Raw genomic sequence first — 18,659 nt, 5'->3', positions numbered from 1 at the left:
AGGTCCAGAAAGTTTTGTTGGTTAGAAAATAACTTCAAAAATAAAAGCCACCCAAAGAATCAACTTGCTGTAACATGCATCATCACTTAATAGCACTTATTTTACAATCTTTTATTTAAACATCAACTATAATACTAAGACAATCAATCATAATAAGAGATATATGCATAATTCTAAAATGTTGCTCAGTTGCTCAGTTGTGACCAACTCTTTGCAACCCCATGGACTGCAGAACGCCAGGCTTCCCTGTCCTTCACCATCTTCCAGAGCTTGCTGAAACTCATGTCCATAGTCAATGATGCCATCCAACCATCTCATCCTCTGTTGTCCCCTTTTCCTCCTGCCTTCAATCTTTCCCAGCATCAGGGTCTTTTCTAACGAGTAGGCTCTTCACATCAGGTGGCCAAGGTATTGAAGCTTCAGTTTCAGTATCAGTCCTCCTAATGAATATTGAGGACTGATTTCCTTTAGGATGGACTGGTTTGATCTCCTTGCAGTCCAGGGACTCTCAAGAGTCTTCTCCAACACCACAGTTCAAAAGCATCAGTTCTTCAGGATTCAGCCTTCTTTATGGTCCAACTCTCATGTCCATACATGACTACTGGAAAAACCATAGCTTTGACTAGATGGACTTTTTTGGCAAGGTAATGTCTCTGCTTTTTAATTTGCTGTCTAGGTTGGTCATAGTTTTCTTCCAAGGAGCAAGCGTCTTTTAACTTCATGGCTGCAGTCACCATCTGCACTGATTTTGGAGCCCAAGAAAATAAAGTCTGTCACTGTTTCCCTTGTTTCTCCATCTATTTGCCACGAAGTGATGGGACTGAATGCCATGATCTTTGTTCTTTGAATGTTGAGTTTTAAGTTAGTTTTTTTATTCTCCTTTTTCATCTTCATCAAGGGGCTCTTCAGTTCCTCTTTGTTTTCTGCCATAAGGGTGGTGTCATCTGCATATCTGAAGTTATTGATATTTCTCCTGGCAATGTTGATTCCAACCTGTGCTTCATGCAGCCTGGCATTTGGCATTCTAAATTAATTTTGCTCAAATAAATGCAAATAGATTATATGACATGGATTTTCATTGTGTCAAGTGGAATTATCGATCTTTACTTTACAATTAAATTTTCCTTAAATCTACTTCAAATGTGTATTTTTTTTTTTTTTTTACCTTTTCTAACTCAGAAGGAAAAATGTTCCTTTTCTTCTCCAGTCTAAATGGGCCATCAGGATCCTTAAATGCAACTCTTCCTTCCTCTTCTTTCTCCATCTGGAATGTTCCTCTCAAACTTTTATATGCCCACTACTATTGTTTCTCCTTTCTCAGAACTCACAAACAAAAATCTTTCCCCCATCTTGTTACTGGTTCAAGCCACCATCCTGTGTCTGTCTTTCTTTTCTCATGCCCATGTTTCAAATAATTCAGTCATGATTTCTATTTAGATATATGATTTTTGCCTTCCACTCATGACTGAAATTGCACTCTTGTAGCTCACAAATGATGCCTGATCAGTAGATTCTTTTTGAGCCTTCATCCTTCTTGACATTTTTTTTTCATTTATTTTTATTAGTTGGAGGCTAATTACATTACAATATTGTAGTGGTTTTGTCATACATTGACATGAATCGGCCGTGGATTTACATGTATTCCCCATCCCGATCCGCCCTCCCACCTCCCTCTCTACCCGATCCCTCTGGGTCTTCCCAGTGCACCAGGCCCGAGCACTTGTCTCATGCATCCAACCTGGGCTAGTGATCTGTTTCACCCTAGATAATACACATGTTTCGATGCTGTTTTCTTGAAACATCCCACCCTCGCCTTCTTCCACAGAGTCCAAAAGTCTGTTCTGTACTTCTGTGTCTCTTTTTCTGTTTTGCATATAGGGTTATCATTACCATCTTTCTAAATTCCATATATATGTGTTAGTATACTGTAATGTTCTTTATCTTTCTGGCTTACTTCACTCTGTATAATGGGCTCCAGTTTCATCCATCTCATTAGAACTGATCCAAATGAATTCTTTTTAATGGCTGAGTAATATTCCATGGTGTATATGTACCACAGCTTCCTTATCCATTCATCTGCTGATGGGCATCTAGGTTGCTTCCATGTCCTGGCTATTATAAACAGTGCCAGAAAATTACTAGAGCTAATCAACAAATATAGTAAAGTTGCAGGATATAAAATTAACACACAGAAATCCCTTGCATTCCTATACACTAACAATGAGAAAACAGAAAGAGAAATTAAGGAAACAATACCATTCACCATTGCAACAAAAAGAATAAAATACTTAGGAGTATATCTACCTAAAGAAACAAAAGACCTATACATAGAAAACTATAAAACACTGATGAAAGAAATCAAAGAGGACACAAACAGATGGAGAAATATACCGTGTTCATGGATTGGAAGAATCAATATTGTCAAAATGGCTATACTACCCAAAGCAATCTATAGATTCAATGCAATCCCTATCAAGCTACCAACGGTATTTTTCACAGAACTAGAACAAATAATTTCACAATTTGTATGGAAATACAAAAAACCTTGAATAGCCAAAGTAATCTTGAGAAAGAAGAATGGAACTGGAGGAATCAACCTGCCTGACTTCAGACTCTACTACAAAGCCACAGTCATCAAGACAGTATGGTACTGGCACAAAGACAGAAATATAGATCAATGGAACAGAATAGAAAGCCCAGAGATAAATCCACGAACCTATGGACACCTTATCTTCGACAAAGGAGGCAAGGATAAACAATGGGAAAAAGGCAACCTCTTTAACAAGTGGTGCTGGGAAAACTGGTCAACCACTTGTAAAAGAATGAAACTAGAACACTTTCTAACACCATACACAAAAATAAACTCAAAATGGATTAAAGATCTAAATGTAAGATCAGAAACTATAAAACTCCTAGAGGAGAAAATAGGCAAAACACTCCCCGACATAAATCACAGCAGGATCCTCTATGACCTACCTCCAAGAATATTGGAAACAAAAGCAAAAATAAACAAATGGGACCTAATGAAACTTAAAAGCTTTTGTACCACAAAGGAAACTATAAGCAAGGTGAAAAGACAGCCCTCAGATTGGGAGAAAATAATAGCAAACAAAGCAACAGACAAAGGATTAATCTCAAAAATATACAAGCAACTCCTGCAGCTCAATTCTAGAAAAATAAATGACCCAATCAAAAAATGGGTCAAAGAACTAAATAGACATTTCTCCAAAGAAGACATACAGATGGCTAACAAACACATGACAAGATGATCAACATCATCATTATCAGAGAAATGCAAATCAAAACCACAATGAGGTACCATTACATGCCAGTCAGGATGGCTGCTATCCAAAAGTCTACAAGCAATAAATGCTGGAGAGAGTGTGGAGAAAAGGGAACCTTCTTACACTCTTGGTGGGAATCCAAACTAGTACAGCCGCTATGGAGAACAGTGTGGAGATTTCATAAAAAACTGGAAATAGAACTGCCATATGACCCAGCAATCCCACTTCTGGGCATACACACCGAGGAAACTAGATCTGAAAGAGACATGTGCACCCCAATGTTCATTGACATTTCTTTTTGACAGTTGATTATTCTTCCTGGTGACTCAGAGGTAAAGAACCTGCTCACAATGCAGGAGACCCGAGTTCCATCCCTGGGTCAGGAAGATCCCCTGGAGAAGGAAATGGGTACTCATTCCAGAATTCCATGGGCAGGGTGGCCTGGTGGGTTACAGTTGATGGGGTTGCAGAGTCGGACACGATCTACCAACTAACACACATCCTTCCTTCTTGAAACTCTCTTCCCTGGTTTTGCGATACTGCAGCACCCTGTTACATCTCTTCTACAAACTGCTTTTCCTTTCATTCCATTCATGGCTTTTTCCAGCAACACTCCAAAATAAGAAGCTCCGCAAGCCTGTCTTACTGGCAAGTCCTTTTTTGATCAATTTCCCTATTTACCCTTACATTTCAAATATCACCTTTATGTGAGTGATCCCCAAGATTACATTCAGCCAGCATCTCTTTTGTGAACTCCTAACTTATATTTTCAAATGCCAGCAGGACATGGCTACCTTAGTGCTCCTCTGGCATCTCAAACATATGTCTAAACTTACCAGCTCCTGCAGAAAATCCACTTTTCTGACTTCAGTTTTTGGTTAATTGTTGAACATGTTCCCAGTCAGCTATGACAAGAGACTTTGACTCATGTTCTTTGTCTAACTTCCTTTCCAAAACTTTCAATCAGTCATAAAATTCTTTCAATTTTTCCTGTTCAAAGGTGCATTCAGCTGTCATGACCTTCCCATCACCATCACCTCCACCACTATAGTTAAGGCTGTCATCACTCCTCACCTGCACAGTCACAATCAGTTCTTAATTGGTGTCTCTCTCCAGTTTTTTCCCCAATCCAATCTATCCTATTCAGTGCTGTCAGAGCAATTAAAAAAAAAAAAAAAAAAAGGCTCTGAGCCTAATGCTTCCGTGATCAAGAATCGCTAGTGGTCTAATTGTTTCTAGAAAATCTAGACTCCTTAACCTGGCATTTGAGAACTTAATAGTTTGGGCCTCAAACATGTACTTTTTGGTCTTACAAATATATCAACTTTCTGTTTCTATGGCTGAGTTTTAGGAATATGGATTCTGAAGCCAGCTTGTTAAGTCTGAATCCTGGCTCCTCCTCTTATTAGCTATGTCACCATGGAGAAGTTCCCTAACTTCTCTGTGCCTCAGTTTTCTCATTGTAATAGGAATAGTAACACAACATTGCTGTGAATATGAAACATATGAAGACTACTTAGAAAAGGGAATGGCACATCATAAACTCCATATAATATGTTTCATGGAATAAATAGTTACATATGCCTACACTTAATGTACATATGCCAGAAACTCTAAGGACCTGGGGATGTCAGTAAACAAAACAAACAAAAATCATTGTCCTTGTGGGTCTTACATTTTGTAATAAAAATAAACATTATTATTAATTATACATAATTCTATTTCTGGAATACCCTCTTTCTGCATTATCACCTTTAAAATTCTACCTTTCCTTCAAGACCCACTAAAATTTCTTACCCCTTGAAATCTTATCTTAAAAAGGTTCCCATCTGAACACCTCCAACTCTTTAAATCTGAACTATATTAACAGCATTAATCACATTCTACAATTCTATCCTGTACTATGAAATATCAAACATGTCAAATATTATGCTTAGTTGCACGTTTTAAAATTTTTCTCGATGGATTATAATGTCAGCTTTATCCCTATTCATCCTTGTAAATAGTAATAGCATGCTGGACCTTATACTCAAGCACACAGTATATGCTTCATAGATGTTTCTTGGATGAATGTAGGTAAAGAAATCTTTGCATGGGTTTTCATTTGACCTCAATTAACCTTATATTTTTAAATTGAAAATATACATTTAAAATATAGAACATTTTATTTTCAACTTTGGAAATATCAAGTATCAGTATCAAATATTTATTGTTCACAACTTGACTTTATTCATCACCATCATTTAGCTTCTTGTTTACTAGTAAACCAATGTTTATTGTTTGGCTTACTAACTATACTCTACAGTATATTAATGTTCTGGGTTACCACTGTTTGAAAAGTGCCCTTAAGTTTTTGTTAAAGAAGCCATTGTGGACAGCATATATTTTAATTGTTGTATTTTCTGTGGTCATATAGATTTTTCCCATTTCTTACTTCTGATCATGATAAAAAAAAGTCCAGGTACTCATTGGCAATTTTATGGTTCATTACTTATTTACCCTCCTATTCCAAAAAACTGTAGATGTTTGACGTGTTTCTATGACATCTGAAAGAAAAACTGAGTTTCTCCAGCTATGGCTTGGAAGACCAGACCAACTGCAGATTCTTTCCTACTTTCTAGTCTATCTTTGCACAATGCTACAGTAAAATATAGACTACCCTATATTTAAAAAAAACTACTTTATACCACTTCACCTTGCTAAGCCATCTTAACTATTGCTTTTATCCAAGCAGCACCCCATCGGAATGGCATGATTATCTTCTCTCTCTTTTTCTAAATAACAAGGCCAACACAATGGATTTTAAATAATGACCAAGGATTTTTTTTTTTATTCATTAAGTTTCAGTATCATTACAGAAAATGTTATGGTACAGAGTTGTTTAACATTGTTTTTTCTTTGCTCTTGATTTCCACATGAATGCTGGTAACACTAATATCTGTACAAGATCAGTCTTTGATTTTATTTTTTGTTCTGTACAATTTTAAATGTATTGGTTAAAAAGGCTGTCAGCACTTAAGGAAGCATTTTCCCCCCCAGTTTGTTTGTTCAAATAAAAGGTATCCAGTTACTGCCCAAGAGTACTGTGCCACGAGGCTACTGGGATGAGAGCTGCTCCTCCCCCGACGCTCTGCAGGGATGGCTCTCCTGGAGGCAGGGCAGGGCCGCCACCCAGTCACTCTTTGCTTGGCACTGTGCACATAAACACGATACATGATCAAGAACAAGCGGAAGCTCTCTGTAAAGCAGTTATGAAGCATACTAAGAAGGGAAATCCAAGTGTTGCCTACGCTAGTATAAATAAGCAGACAGCCTTGATTTAAGAGCATAAGTAGTTGTATTTTAAAGATGAGAAAAACACAAGTTCTGCAGGCACCTACTGCTGTCTACTAAAAGCTATCGCTATCAGACCTAGCATTGAACACACAAAGCAATTTGCAAGAAAGGAAAAATTTGCTTTGATATAATCAGAATAGAGTTGTCTGTTAAGATTTATTTTTAGGTGTTTTTTCTTTAAAAGGTATTTAAATTCTTTTGAAATATAGTTCAAGATGTTGACTATACAGATCAACTTTTATCCAAATCAGAAAAACTAGCTGTGCCGTTGCATATTACAGGATACAGTCAATGATATGTGGACATGCATCAAAGCTTTCTCCCACTGGTGACCATCATAGCCGTCCGATGACCATGACGTCCACCACCTCGCCCTTGTGGAGCTCCACGTACTGCTCTGTCTTTGGAGGAAGCATCAATAATCCGTTGGCGCTGCGCATGCTCATCAGACGGCTGCTCATCTGATTACCTAGGAGGAAATACCTTATTACAGCGGCAGCAGCATCACAGAGTATGCACGTGGAGCCCTTGTAGTTCTTCTCAAAATAAAAACCGATGAACAGAAACACAGGTCTTCAAGAGGAAGAAAGATGATCAGACTTCCCAGTATCTTTTTCAGGTGACCTAGCTACTGTATCCTACTATCTTCTCACTGAACTTTAAAAAATAAACATTAAAAATTATTGTTTGAGAGAATGAAACCAAAATTTTACAGCGCTATGGAAAATGCCATTGAATTTCTCAATTCAGGGTAACGTGTGATGTGTGTCTAAAAGAGAGGTTTTTAAAACCTATTAAAATAAGTATGATAATAACAGCAGTGGCTACCATTTATTTTGTATTTACTTAAGTACCAGACAAGGTGGTAGGCATTTTACTCAACTACTTTATTTAATTCTCGACACCACAAAAGAGGTTAGGTAACTTGCCTATGGTCCTACTAACTAGTTGGTGGCCAATTTGCAAGCAATCTCTGATGGCAAAGCCCACATACTTACTCACTGTGCTAACTGATATTTGCACTTAGTAGGATCTTTGTTTAAATTTTTTCTGGAATTGCATCAAAAGTCAGGTAAAATATGACTAGAGAAGTTGGGGATAAAAATTTAAAGTCTATATCAGGTAACTACAGAACTCAATTATCCAAGTTGATTTCCGAGTCCTTAGAGAGAATCACACTCTAATTGGGTTTTAATGTCACATTTCAGCATGGCATAGTCACAGTCCCCTCCTTTTCCTAAAACCAAAGTTATGCTTAGAATTTACTGGTTGAACAAACAGATAAAAATCTTCTGTACTTCTAGATTTGTATTTCAAACGTTTGTCTAGAGATACAGTTCCAAGGCATAACTAAACAATAATTAGTCTTCTTTACTCTTGCCCTGTTATGTCTCACTGTTTAGGAATAACTTAACATCTACTCTCTCAGAAGGGAAAATGTACAATAATTACAAAGTTAGGCATACTCAAGGAAGGTGGTTACACATAAATTTGTCTTTTAACAGAAGGGGTGCAAAGAGATACCTGCAGGTGTGAAGGACTAACCTGTACTCTGTGCCCAAGGGAGTGGTTCTTGGTGATGCCAAGTCAGTATACACCGATGGTATTCCGGACGAGGATCCAGCTTTACATCACATGATAACTAAAGAAAATAGAGGAAAGGAAAACAAACTCAATCACTCTTAAACTTGATCATCTCTCAAAACTATAGGGTGGTGGTGGTCATGCAAAGAGTACAATGGACAGGGAAATATCCTGGCATTCTGCTGTCTCCACCACTGCCACCTTATGTTCTTAATATAGGAAGTCCAGAGGTTGGGTTGCTCTGATAAAAACAGAAAAGGAGGCTAAGAAGTTGGTATTTGCAGTAGGGAAAACGGTAGATGAAAAACACAAAATCTACTTTTGAAGTCTAATTTGACCTATGAATTGAGAAATTAAGGCAGATATTTTAACACTGAAAGTAAAGGAGGTAGACCTCAACAAACAAGCTCAGTATACATTTATCTCCCCATCCCTTTTTCCATCTATCCATCCATGCATCCAGTAAACAGATTTACTGCAGTGCTAATTTAGCAACTCATTCATATACTTAAATATAAAAGGGACAGTTACTTTCTTTCATTTTTTAGATTTTCATTGGAGTACAGCTGATTTATAATGTTGTGTTAGTTTCAGGTGTAAAACAAAACAAACCAGTTGCACACATATAGACTCATTTTTAGATTTATTTCCATGCAGGCCATTACAGAGTATGGAGTAGAGTTCCCTGTGCTATACAGTAGGTCCCTATTAGTTATCTATCTTATATATACTAGATACATACTGGTGTGTGTAGGTCACCCTAATCTTCCAGTTTATCCCTTCCCTATCCTTACTCTCTGGTGGGCTTCCCTGGTGGTTCACTGGTAAAGAACCTGCCTGCCAAGGCAGGAGATGTGGGTTTGATCCCTGGGCTGGGAAGATTCCTTGCAGAAGGAAGTGGCAACTCACGCCGTATTCTTGCCTGGGAAATCCCACGGATAGAGGTCGCAGAAGAGGTGGATACAACTTAGCAACTAAACAACAACAACACAACCTCCTTACTCCCTGGTAAACATAAGCTTGTTTCCTATATCTGTAAGTCTATTTATGTTTTGTAGGTAAGTTCATCTGTACTTTTTTTAGACTCCACACATAAGTGATATCATGATATTTGTCTTTCTCTGTTTGACTTACTTCACTCAGTATGATAATCTATAGGCTTATCCATGTTGCTGCAAATGGTGTTATTCCATTTTTTTTATGAATGAGTAATATTTCACAGTGTATTAAAAAGCAGAGACATTACTTTGCCAACAAAGGTTCATATAGTCAAAGCTATGGTTTTTCCAGTAGTCACATATGGATGTGAGATTTGAACCATAAAGAAATCTGAGTGCAGAAAAATTGATGCTTCTGAACTGTGGTGTTGGAGAAGACTCTTGAGAGTCCCTTGGGCTGCAAGGAGATCAAACCAGTCCATCCTAAAGGAAATCAATCCTGAATATTCATTGAAAGGACTGATGCTGAAGCTGAAGCTCCAATACTTTGGCTACCTGACGTGACTAATTAGAAAAGATCCTGATGCTGGGAAAGATAGAAGGCAGAAAAGAAAGATAGAAGAAGAGGATGAGATAGTTGGATGGCAAACTGACTCAATGGACATGAGTTTGAGCAAGCTCCGGGAAATGGGGATGGACAGGGAGGCCTGGTGTGCTGCAGTCCATGGGGTTGCAAAGGGTCACGCATGACTGAGTGACTGAACAACAACAATTATTCTAATTAGGCTTTCTCTCTGGAATCGAGACTAACATTCAATTAAAGGGTGTTTCTCCTTAATTAAATCACACTCAACTCTCATGTGATATTACTTATGTTTATACCCTATTTCGTATCTACTGTGGGAGATAACTTGCCCCTGTTCCTAATTTATTCTGTGCTTACCTGAGGACAAAAATATCTCTGTCTTTCAACCTCTCCCCATGGGTATGTGTGTTTTCCAGTTCTAAGCCATAAGAACTATCACATGGTCATGTCATTTGCTACATGTTTAAGCTTCTCCCCAGCAATGGCGCTGACTGGCTCACTGCAGTGCAGTGCAGCAGATACTAGACTGTGAAGATACCAGCACCCAGGTTCTACTCCCAGCCTGACTGTTAACTGGTATGCTGAACTGGAAAGTTATTTTGCTTCCCCATACCTGTTTGTTCATCTACAAAACGGGATTGTTTGTTTTAAAGGAGTATATTTATGCTAATTTAATAAACAAGAACTACATCATTTTGAAGTGAATGAATTTTTTTCACAGCCTCACAAAGAGCTGTTCCTCTTGTAGCAAGAGATGAAGCTAATCAGGGTTTTGTGGTATTTTACTGAAATGCAGAATACTTTATTCACTAATATATTTAGTTGTACTGACATTATAGTTCTGGTATATTACATCAGTTAGCTTAAGAAAGCACCTACTTACTATGAGCATCAGGGCTTAAAATAATGATGTACCATGGTACATACATAATAATGATGTACCACATATATTTTGGTGGAAGAACATTGCAAATTGTGGATGTTTTACTTTTTTTTCTACTCATTCAAAATTGGGCAGTGAGCTATGGACTAGGAATCCTCTGCTTCCTTTGAGTATTTTTCTGGCACATAGCAGTCACTCAAGAGATAACACTGTATTATTTGGTGTGGTCTTATATGGTATGCTCTACATGTAAATATCTAATGGAGAGACTTAGAAAAAGAAAAAAAAGAAAAGTCAATGAAGTGAGATGAAAAGCCACAGACTGGGAGAAAACACTTGTACAAAGCATGCCTGATAAAGACCTGTTATCCAAAATAAAAAACAATTCTTAAAACTCAACAGTAAGAACATGAACAATCCAATTAAAAACTGGGCAAAAGAACTGAGCACTATATCAGTGAAGATACATATATGAGAAGTAGGCATATGAAAAATCTTCAACATCATACAGGGAACTGCAAATTAAAACAATGAGATATCACAAGATATCTACTAGAAAGGCCAAAAATCCAAAACACTGGCCACACCAAATCCTGTTGAGAATGTGGAAGAACAGGGACTCATCACTGGGGCAGGAATGCAAAATGGTACAGCTACTTTGGAAGACATTTTGGCATTTCTTACAAAACTAGGTATATCTTATCATACAACCTAGTAATCAGATTCCTTAACTTAGTATTTACCCAAGTGAACTGAAAGTTTATGTTCATACAAAAACTTGCACACAAATATGTTTAGCAGCTTTATTCATAATTGCCCAAATTGAAAGCAACAAAGATGCCCTTCAGTAGGTGAGTGGATAAACGGTGGCATATCCAGAGAAAGGAATATTATTCTGTGCTAAAAAGAAATGAGCTATCTAGCCATGAAAAGTCATGAAGGGAACTTAATTCATATTACTATGTGAAAGAAGACAGTTTGAAAAGGTTACATACTGCATGATTCCAAAAATATGATCTTCTGGAAAAGGCAAAACTATGGAGACAGTAAAAAGACCAAGGGTTAGTAGGGAGGGAGGAATGAACAGGCAGAGTGCAGAGGGTTTTTGGGTTGTGAAAGTGTATGACACTACAATGGTGCATGATATGTGCTAAGTCACTCAGTCGTGTCTGACTGTGACCCTATGGACTGTAGCCTGCCAGACTCCTCTGTCCATAGGATTCTCTAGGCAAGAATACTGGAGTGGGTTGTTATGCCCTCCTCCAGGTGATCTTCCCAACCCAGGGGTCAATACATGTAATTGTACATTTTTCAAGACCAATGGAATACACAACAGCAAGAGTGAGCCCTAATGTAGACTACAGACTTTGGGGGATAATGAATGTGTCACTGTAGGTTCACTGATTGTAACAAATGTACCACTGTGGTACAGGATGTCAACAGTCAGGGAGATTGTGTGTGTGTATGGGGCAGGGAGGAAAATTAATACAGGAACACTTTGTACTTTCTGCTTAATTTTGCTGTGAACCTGGATGTGCTATAAAAAACAAAATTTGTTAACTAAAAAAGGGGAGAATATTTTGTCTTTCCTCTTTGTCCTGTTCATCTTTTAGAGAAGTAACCTCGAAGAATTATCTAGCATCAGTTCAGTTCAGTTCAGTCGCTCAGTCGTGTCCAACTCTTTGCGACCCCAAGAATCGCAGCACGCCAGGCCTCCCTGTCCATCACCAACTCCTAGAGTTTATTCAAACTCATGTCCATCAAGTCGGTGATGCCATCCAGTCATCTCATCTTCTGTCATCCCCTTCTCCTCCTGCCCCCCATCCCTCCCAGCATCAGGGTCTTTTCCAATGAGTAAACTCTTCGCATGAGGTGGCCAAAATACTGGAGTTTCAGTTTCAGCATCAGTCCTTCCAATGGACAGCCAGGACTGATCTCCTTTAGGATGGACTGGTTGGATCTCCTTGCAGTCCAAGGGACTCTCAAGAGTCTTCTCCAACACCACAGTTCAAAAGCATCAATTCTTTGGCGCTCAGCTTTCTTTACAGTCCAACTCTCACATCCATACATGACCGCTGGAAAAACCATAGCCTTAACTAGACAGACCTTTGTTGGCAAAGTAATGTCTCTGCTTTTTAATATGCTGTCTAGGTTGGTCATAACTTTCCTTCCAAGGAGTAATTGTCTTTTAATTTCATGGCTTCAATCACCATCTGCAGTAATTTTGGAGCCCCCAAAATAAAGTCTGTCACTGTTTCTGCTGTTTCCCCATCTATTTCCCATGAAGTGATGGGACCAGATGCCATGATCTTAGTTTTCTGAATGTTGAGCTTTAAGCCAACTTTTATACTCTCCTCTTTCACTTTCATCAAGAGGCTTTTTAGGTCCTCTTCACTTTCTGCCATAAGGGTGGTGTCATCTGCCTATCTGAGGTTATTGATATTTTTCCCGGCAATCTTGATTCCAGCTTGTGCTTCTTCCAGCCCAGCGTTTCTCATGATGTATTCTGCATATAAGTTAAATAAGCAGGGTGATAATATATACAGCTTAGATGTACTCCTTTTCCTATTTGGAACCAGCCTGTTGTTCCATGTCCAGTTCTAACTATAGTGTAATAATGTTGTTATGGAGCCATTTATATGGTATAAAAGGGCACAAAGAAGTAAATAATCAGCGTTCTTAGGGACACTGGGAAAGGATTCAAGAGGGCATGATGATGCCCGAGTCTTATGATTAAGGAATTTTTTAAGCTGAGAAAAGAGAAGGTGGTGATTAGGGGAGAACCTCCTAGGAAGGTGATCTCATGCTCATCCTGAGGGAGTAAAAAGCTTGGCATGGTCAGAATGCAGGATGGGAAGCAGGTAACACTGGAGGGAAAACAGGCCTTGGGATGGAGGGCCTCCTATGCTCACTTGAGTGTGTGAATTTAACCCTGGGGTCATGGGAAGCATTGAAGAATTTTAATTGGAGGTGCTGACAATGATTAGTTAGATAGAAAAGGGATTTAAAAGGAAGCAAGATTAGAGGAAGAGAAACCATCAAATGTTGGTGCCATTATTCAAATCAGGCTCATTTGGCTACAAAACACAGGGGATGCGGACAGTGGAAGGGACGTTAGGAGAATGGTGAAGATCTGGAAGGCTGGAGTAAGGAATGGAGAAAGCTGATCCACAAGATATACCAAGGTTCTTCAAGGGTAATTTTGGCCCCTCCTGAGATTTGTAAATTGGAAGTGATAACTCGAACAGATGTACACTCTTCTCCAGTTGTACTCAGTGCCCTGGGAATAAAAGTGAAGGACAAAAAAGGGAAAACTGATTCAACTTTGTGGATTCTTAGAGTGATTGTAGTAGAAGGAAGGAAAGGCAAAAAAAAAAAAAAATTGAGGGTGTTAGAAAAAGTGGAAGTGATTCACTATAGGATTTAGGCTGAGTGAGAAAAAGGGTTGAAGCCAGAAGGGGCTTATGGACTGAGGAAAAAGGGTGAGGTGTTTAAATTCTTTTATATCTACTGGTAGGTAACATCATTGTTCTTGAACTGTATACCAGAGTTGGTGAGTTTTGAGATGGAGCACTTCACAGCATTGAAAAGGACAGGCATGTGAGCAGCTGAAGCAAAAATAAAATTATCAAGAATTATGGAAATAAAGCAACTGATGCAAAGAGGTCAGGCACAAAAGAAGACTTTTAGACAACTGCCAAAACCTGAACGTGTTTGGAATGTTTGCTTGTGATAATATGGGAAGGTGAAAGCTCCAGGAGACTCGGGGGAGAGGTTGGACTAATTGCTGCACGTACTGGAGAAGAGAGTTTCTGAGAAAACAGATGACAAAAGGGGAGTCTATTTGAGTGGAGGCCCCAGGTGACATGCTCTAGGCCCTGGCTGATTTTGAGGGCCTGGACTCTGTTTGAGTCCTGTCAAAGCTTCCAAAGAGTGGTTTTAAAGGAGCTTGACACTAACTCTTAAAAGTACAGAGAAGTTACAAGCACTGATTTCATTAGTCTAAAAGAGAGGGGCTTGAGCTCATTTGCCCCACAAATCATCTGAAAAATTTTTTTTTTCTTTTAGATCATCTGAAATTTATCACGTAACATTAAAATTCTTATGCATGCTGGTACAGATCAGTTTCAACTTCATTTTCCCAAAGTTTCTATAATCTAGTTATAATTTTCATCTCCTGGTAATAATAAAACTGGCTTACACTTCTTATAAATCATAGACAGTTCTATCATTTTCAATATCTGTTTTAAATCAGTCTATAGGCCATAATATTCTCACATAAACAGGCATTCAATTATATCGTGTGATGATCAATGACTAATCTTTTTTAAAAGCTGAATAATGTTCCATTGTACACATATACATCATTTTCCTTATCTATTCATCTGTTGTTTGAAATTTGGTTGCTTCCTTATCTTTGTGATAGAGGACAATGCTACAACAGATGGTGGGGTGCAAATATCTCTTTGAGATCCTGATTTCAATTCTTTTGGACATATATCCAAAAGTGAGATTGTTGGATCATATGGTAGTTTTAAGTTTTGAGGAAACTCCATACTGTTTCCCATGAGGCAACATGGATATTCCTAGAGGACATCATACCAAGTGAAATAAGCTAGTTACAAAAGTACTGCCAGATTCCACTTACAGGAAATATCTAAAATAGTGAGACTCACAGAGGCGAAGGATAGAACAGTGGTTGTCAGGAGCTGAGGGATGGAGGAAATGGGAGATTGTTGCTCAATGGATATACAGTTTCAGTTATGCAAGGCGAATTAGTTCTAAGGCATCTGCTGCACAGTATATGACCTATAGTTATGTGGTACTGTGCATTTTAAAACACTTTAAGAGGATAGTTTTCACATTAAATGCTCTTACCATGAAACAAACAAATCAAAGAACACAAGGGGATTTCTGGAGGTGATGGACGTTGTTTAGTACCTTGACTGTGGTGATGGTATCATGGGTGTTTGTGTTTATCCAAATTTTTCAAAATGTCTACATTAAATATGTGCAATTTGTGTGTATAAATTATACCTCAGTAAATCTTAAAGAAAAGCACTGGCTGAGTATTAGTTTAAATTGCCAGGAAAATTGTTCACTAGTCACACAGAAACCATATTACATAGTTAGTTGACTAGTAGTAAATCAAGCTGAAGTTAGTGTGGTGAGAAGGGGACTGTAATTTCTGAGTGACTTTTACTGCAGGTCTAACTCCTCAGTCTTGGTAGTCCTTTTCCAAACAATATGGTCACCTTTTCCTTCTGTTTCACTAGAGTCTCTTTCTGGTCCTTTGATTGTCTTTTTCTCAACTGTTTAAAATTGATCAGTGGGGTCACAGAAAAAGTGATCAAATAAATTGCTATTCTCTGTAAGTTTACCTAGGGAAAAGGGAATTTTTATCCCTCTTTCCGTAGGGTTTAGTATTAGTTTAGTGTTCTATTGACCATTTTGTCATTACGTATCCATTCCTAAATGAACTTCTAGCTGAAGAAAATTATTCCCTTTAGGAGTCGTGGAATAATGTGGGAAGGGAATAAAGGGGACTCCTTTCCCTTTGTTTTCTATCATAAAGAGAGGAATATAATCACATTTTCCCTCAAAACTGCCTCAATGGACATGAGTTTGAGCACGTCCTGGGAGATGGTGAAGGACAGGGAAGCCTGGTGTGCTGCAGAGGGTCGCACAGAGTAGGACGTGGCTGAGTGACCGAATAACAACAATATAAAATTCTAGATGTTAGTTTGGGGCAGTTAAAAAGTCGTATCCTTATTTGTTATCAGGCTTCAGTTTTGGTTTCTGGTCATTAGAAAACGTTACCCTGGCTTTGATGATGGTTGGCCGAGGATCCAAGATGCCTTGCATCTTTCTCAGTGCAGGCACAACAAAGAGATTGCAGGTGACCACGGCTGACACAGGATTCCCTGGAAGTCAACCAAGCAGTTATTTATAGTACACACACAGAAATCTGCCAGAAAATCATGACTGTCAATACCTTCAGCTATCAAAGGGAATGAAGTGACTAACCACTAGCCTTCCTCTTTTGAAGCACCTTGAATCCGAAAGGATGCCAGAATAGAGCTAGACTCAACCAAATGGCACAGAGTGTGTAAACATTTGGATCTACCAGTGAAACGCAGACTTCTGATGCACAGAAGCTGCTGAACACCATTTATTTTTGCTTTCCTGAGAGCCGTACACTGATGCCCTTACTAATCAGTTTGGACTTGGCTATTTTTAAAATGGCATAAAATTACATAGTAACACATACTCAGTGCAAAAAAATATTAGCAAATAGGATAAGCATAAAGAAATTTATCCATAATCCTCCCTACTCAGAAATTTCTTTAAATTAAAAAATATAAAACTAAATGATTTAAAATGTGAAGGATTTGAAGCTGAATACTGTTAGGAACTGAATTATGTTTCCCTCAAATTCTTATGTTGAAGTCTTAACCCTCCAATGTGACTGTATTTGGAGATAGGACTGTTAAAGAAGTTTATCTTTAGTTAAATGGGCTTTAGTTAAATAGCTAAGTTAAATGGGCTTCCCAGGTGGTGCCAGTGGTAAAGAACCCACCTGCCAATGCAGGAGAGGTAAGAGACACAGGTTCAATCCCTGGGTAGGGAAGATCTCCTGGAGAAGGACATGGGAACCCACTCCAGTACTCTTGCCTGGAGAATCCCATGGACAAATGGAGCCTGGTGGGCTATAGTCCATAGGGTCACAAACAGTTGGACACAACTAAAGCAACTTAGCATGCATGCGAAGTTCAATGAGGTTGTAAGGGTAAGGTTCTAATCCAATAGGACGGGTGTCCTCATAAAAAGAAAAACAAACATGAGGCGTGTACACAGAAGAAAAGGTCATGTGGAGGCATTGGGAGAAAGTGGCCACTTGCAAGCAAGGGAGAAAGATCTCAACAAAAACCAACTGAGCTGGCGCCTTGAGATTAGACTTCTAGTCTCCACAACTGTGAGAAAATAAATTTCTGTTGTTTAAGCTACCCAGTTGGTGATATTCTGCTTTGGCAGCTTGAGCAGAATAATACAAATGCCAAGTTCTTTTACAGTTAGAAGAAAAATTTGAGGAATTCAATTGTACCTCTCCAAGAAGAAATCTGGGTGTGTCATGTACTTCAAAGGCAGGTAAGGTGAGCTATGAAAAAATGATTGAGCTGAGAATAACAGATTTAGTTTCTTGTGTGGTATTGTTAACTAACAAAGCTGCGTGACCCTGGCAAGAGTTCCAAACCCTTCTGGGTCTAACTTTACTTAATCACAAAATAAAAAGTTTGGATGATATAAGTCTCAATATCCCTGTTGGTTCTAAAATTATAATTTTACTAATACTTTTACACAGTGATATGTGACTCTGTGTGTGTGTGTGTGTATATATATATAGTGGGGGTAGGGAATAGCTTGTACTTTTAGATTCCCTTGGCCTGCTTATGTGATGCTAATTTCATCATCAAAATAAAAGGCAATGGCTGGTTTGGCCGATTACTAGCTAAAACCATACGTTTAATTTTCTTCTACCTACAAAAGCAGTTAAAAAGAGATCTTTTTAAAGTTGTAAAGTGATGAGTGACACAAAAAAACTGTTGTTTTTTCTGAGTTATTCCACAGGATAGCAGACTCCTAGGGACAATTAACTGCTTTATTCTTGAATCAAAATGTAAACAGATGGAAATTTTCCTGGAAAAGCAAAAAAAAAAGGAGGAAAAAAAAAAAGAAAAAAAGCTCAACAATGATTACAGTATTCCTGTAATGCTACTGCTTGATAAAATTACTCTATAAAAAATGAATTACTCGATGTAAAAAAAAAAAAAAGAGACTGGAAGAACCAATACCAAAAATTTGAAAATAGTGGTTATTTTGGGTGAGGGAGATTATGGATAACATTTCTTATTGCTTATCTAAGTTATTTTCTAATGTTTTACAGTGAACACATGTTACTAGAAAAAGTAAAAAAAAAAAGAACAAGTAGATACACAAGGCTTTTAAACTGCTTTAGAACTTATCAAGATTAGTAATGGCTTTAAATG

General features: G+C 38.2%; 1 protein-coding gene across 2 annotated transcripts in view; it reads right to left on the bottom strand.

Annotated features, from left to right (window-relative positions):
• Positions 1-6,084: 6,084 nt before the first annotated feature.
• GPHN (gephyrin) overlaps positions 6,085-18,659 on the bottom strand; it is a 526,040-nt gene continuing 513,465 nt past the window's right edge. For both annotated transcript variants that reach the window (XM_065940959.1, XM_065940958.1), the window contains 3 exons: positions 16,432-16,535; positions 8,166-8,262; positions 6,085-7,089 (listed from right to left, as the gene is read on the bottom strand). In XM_065940959.1, the coding sequence (XP_065797031.1) occupies positions 6,956-7,089; positions 8,166-8,262; positions 16,432-16,535 (335 nt within the window). In that variant the 3' untranslated portion in view covers positions 6,085-6,955. The remainder of the gene's footprint in view (positions 7,090-8,165; positions 8,263-16,431; positions 16,536-18,659) is intronic.

Source organism: Muntiacus reevesi, chromosome 7 (assembly GCF_963930625.1).
Source record: "Muntiacus reevesi chromosome 7, mMunRee1.1, whole genome shotgun sequence".
In the NCBI taxonomy this organism is placed as follows: Eukaryota; Metazoa; Chordata; class Mammalia; order Artiodactyla; family Cervidae; genus Muntiacus; species Muntiacus reevesi.
The sequence above is the reverse complement of the archived record's forward strand: the minus strand, read 5'-3'. Positions and strand labels throughout refer to the sequence as shown.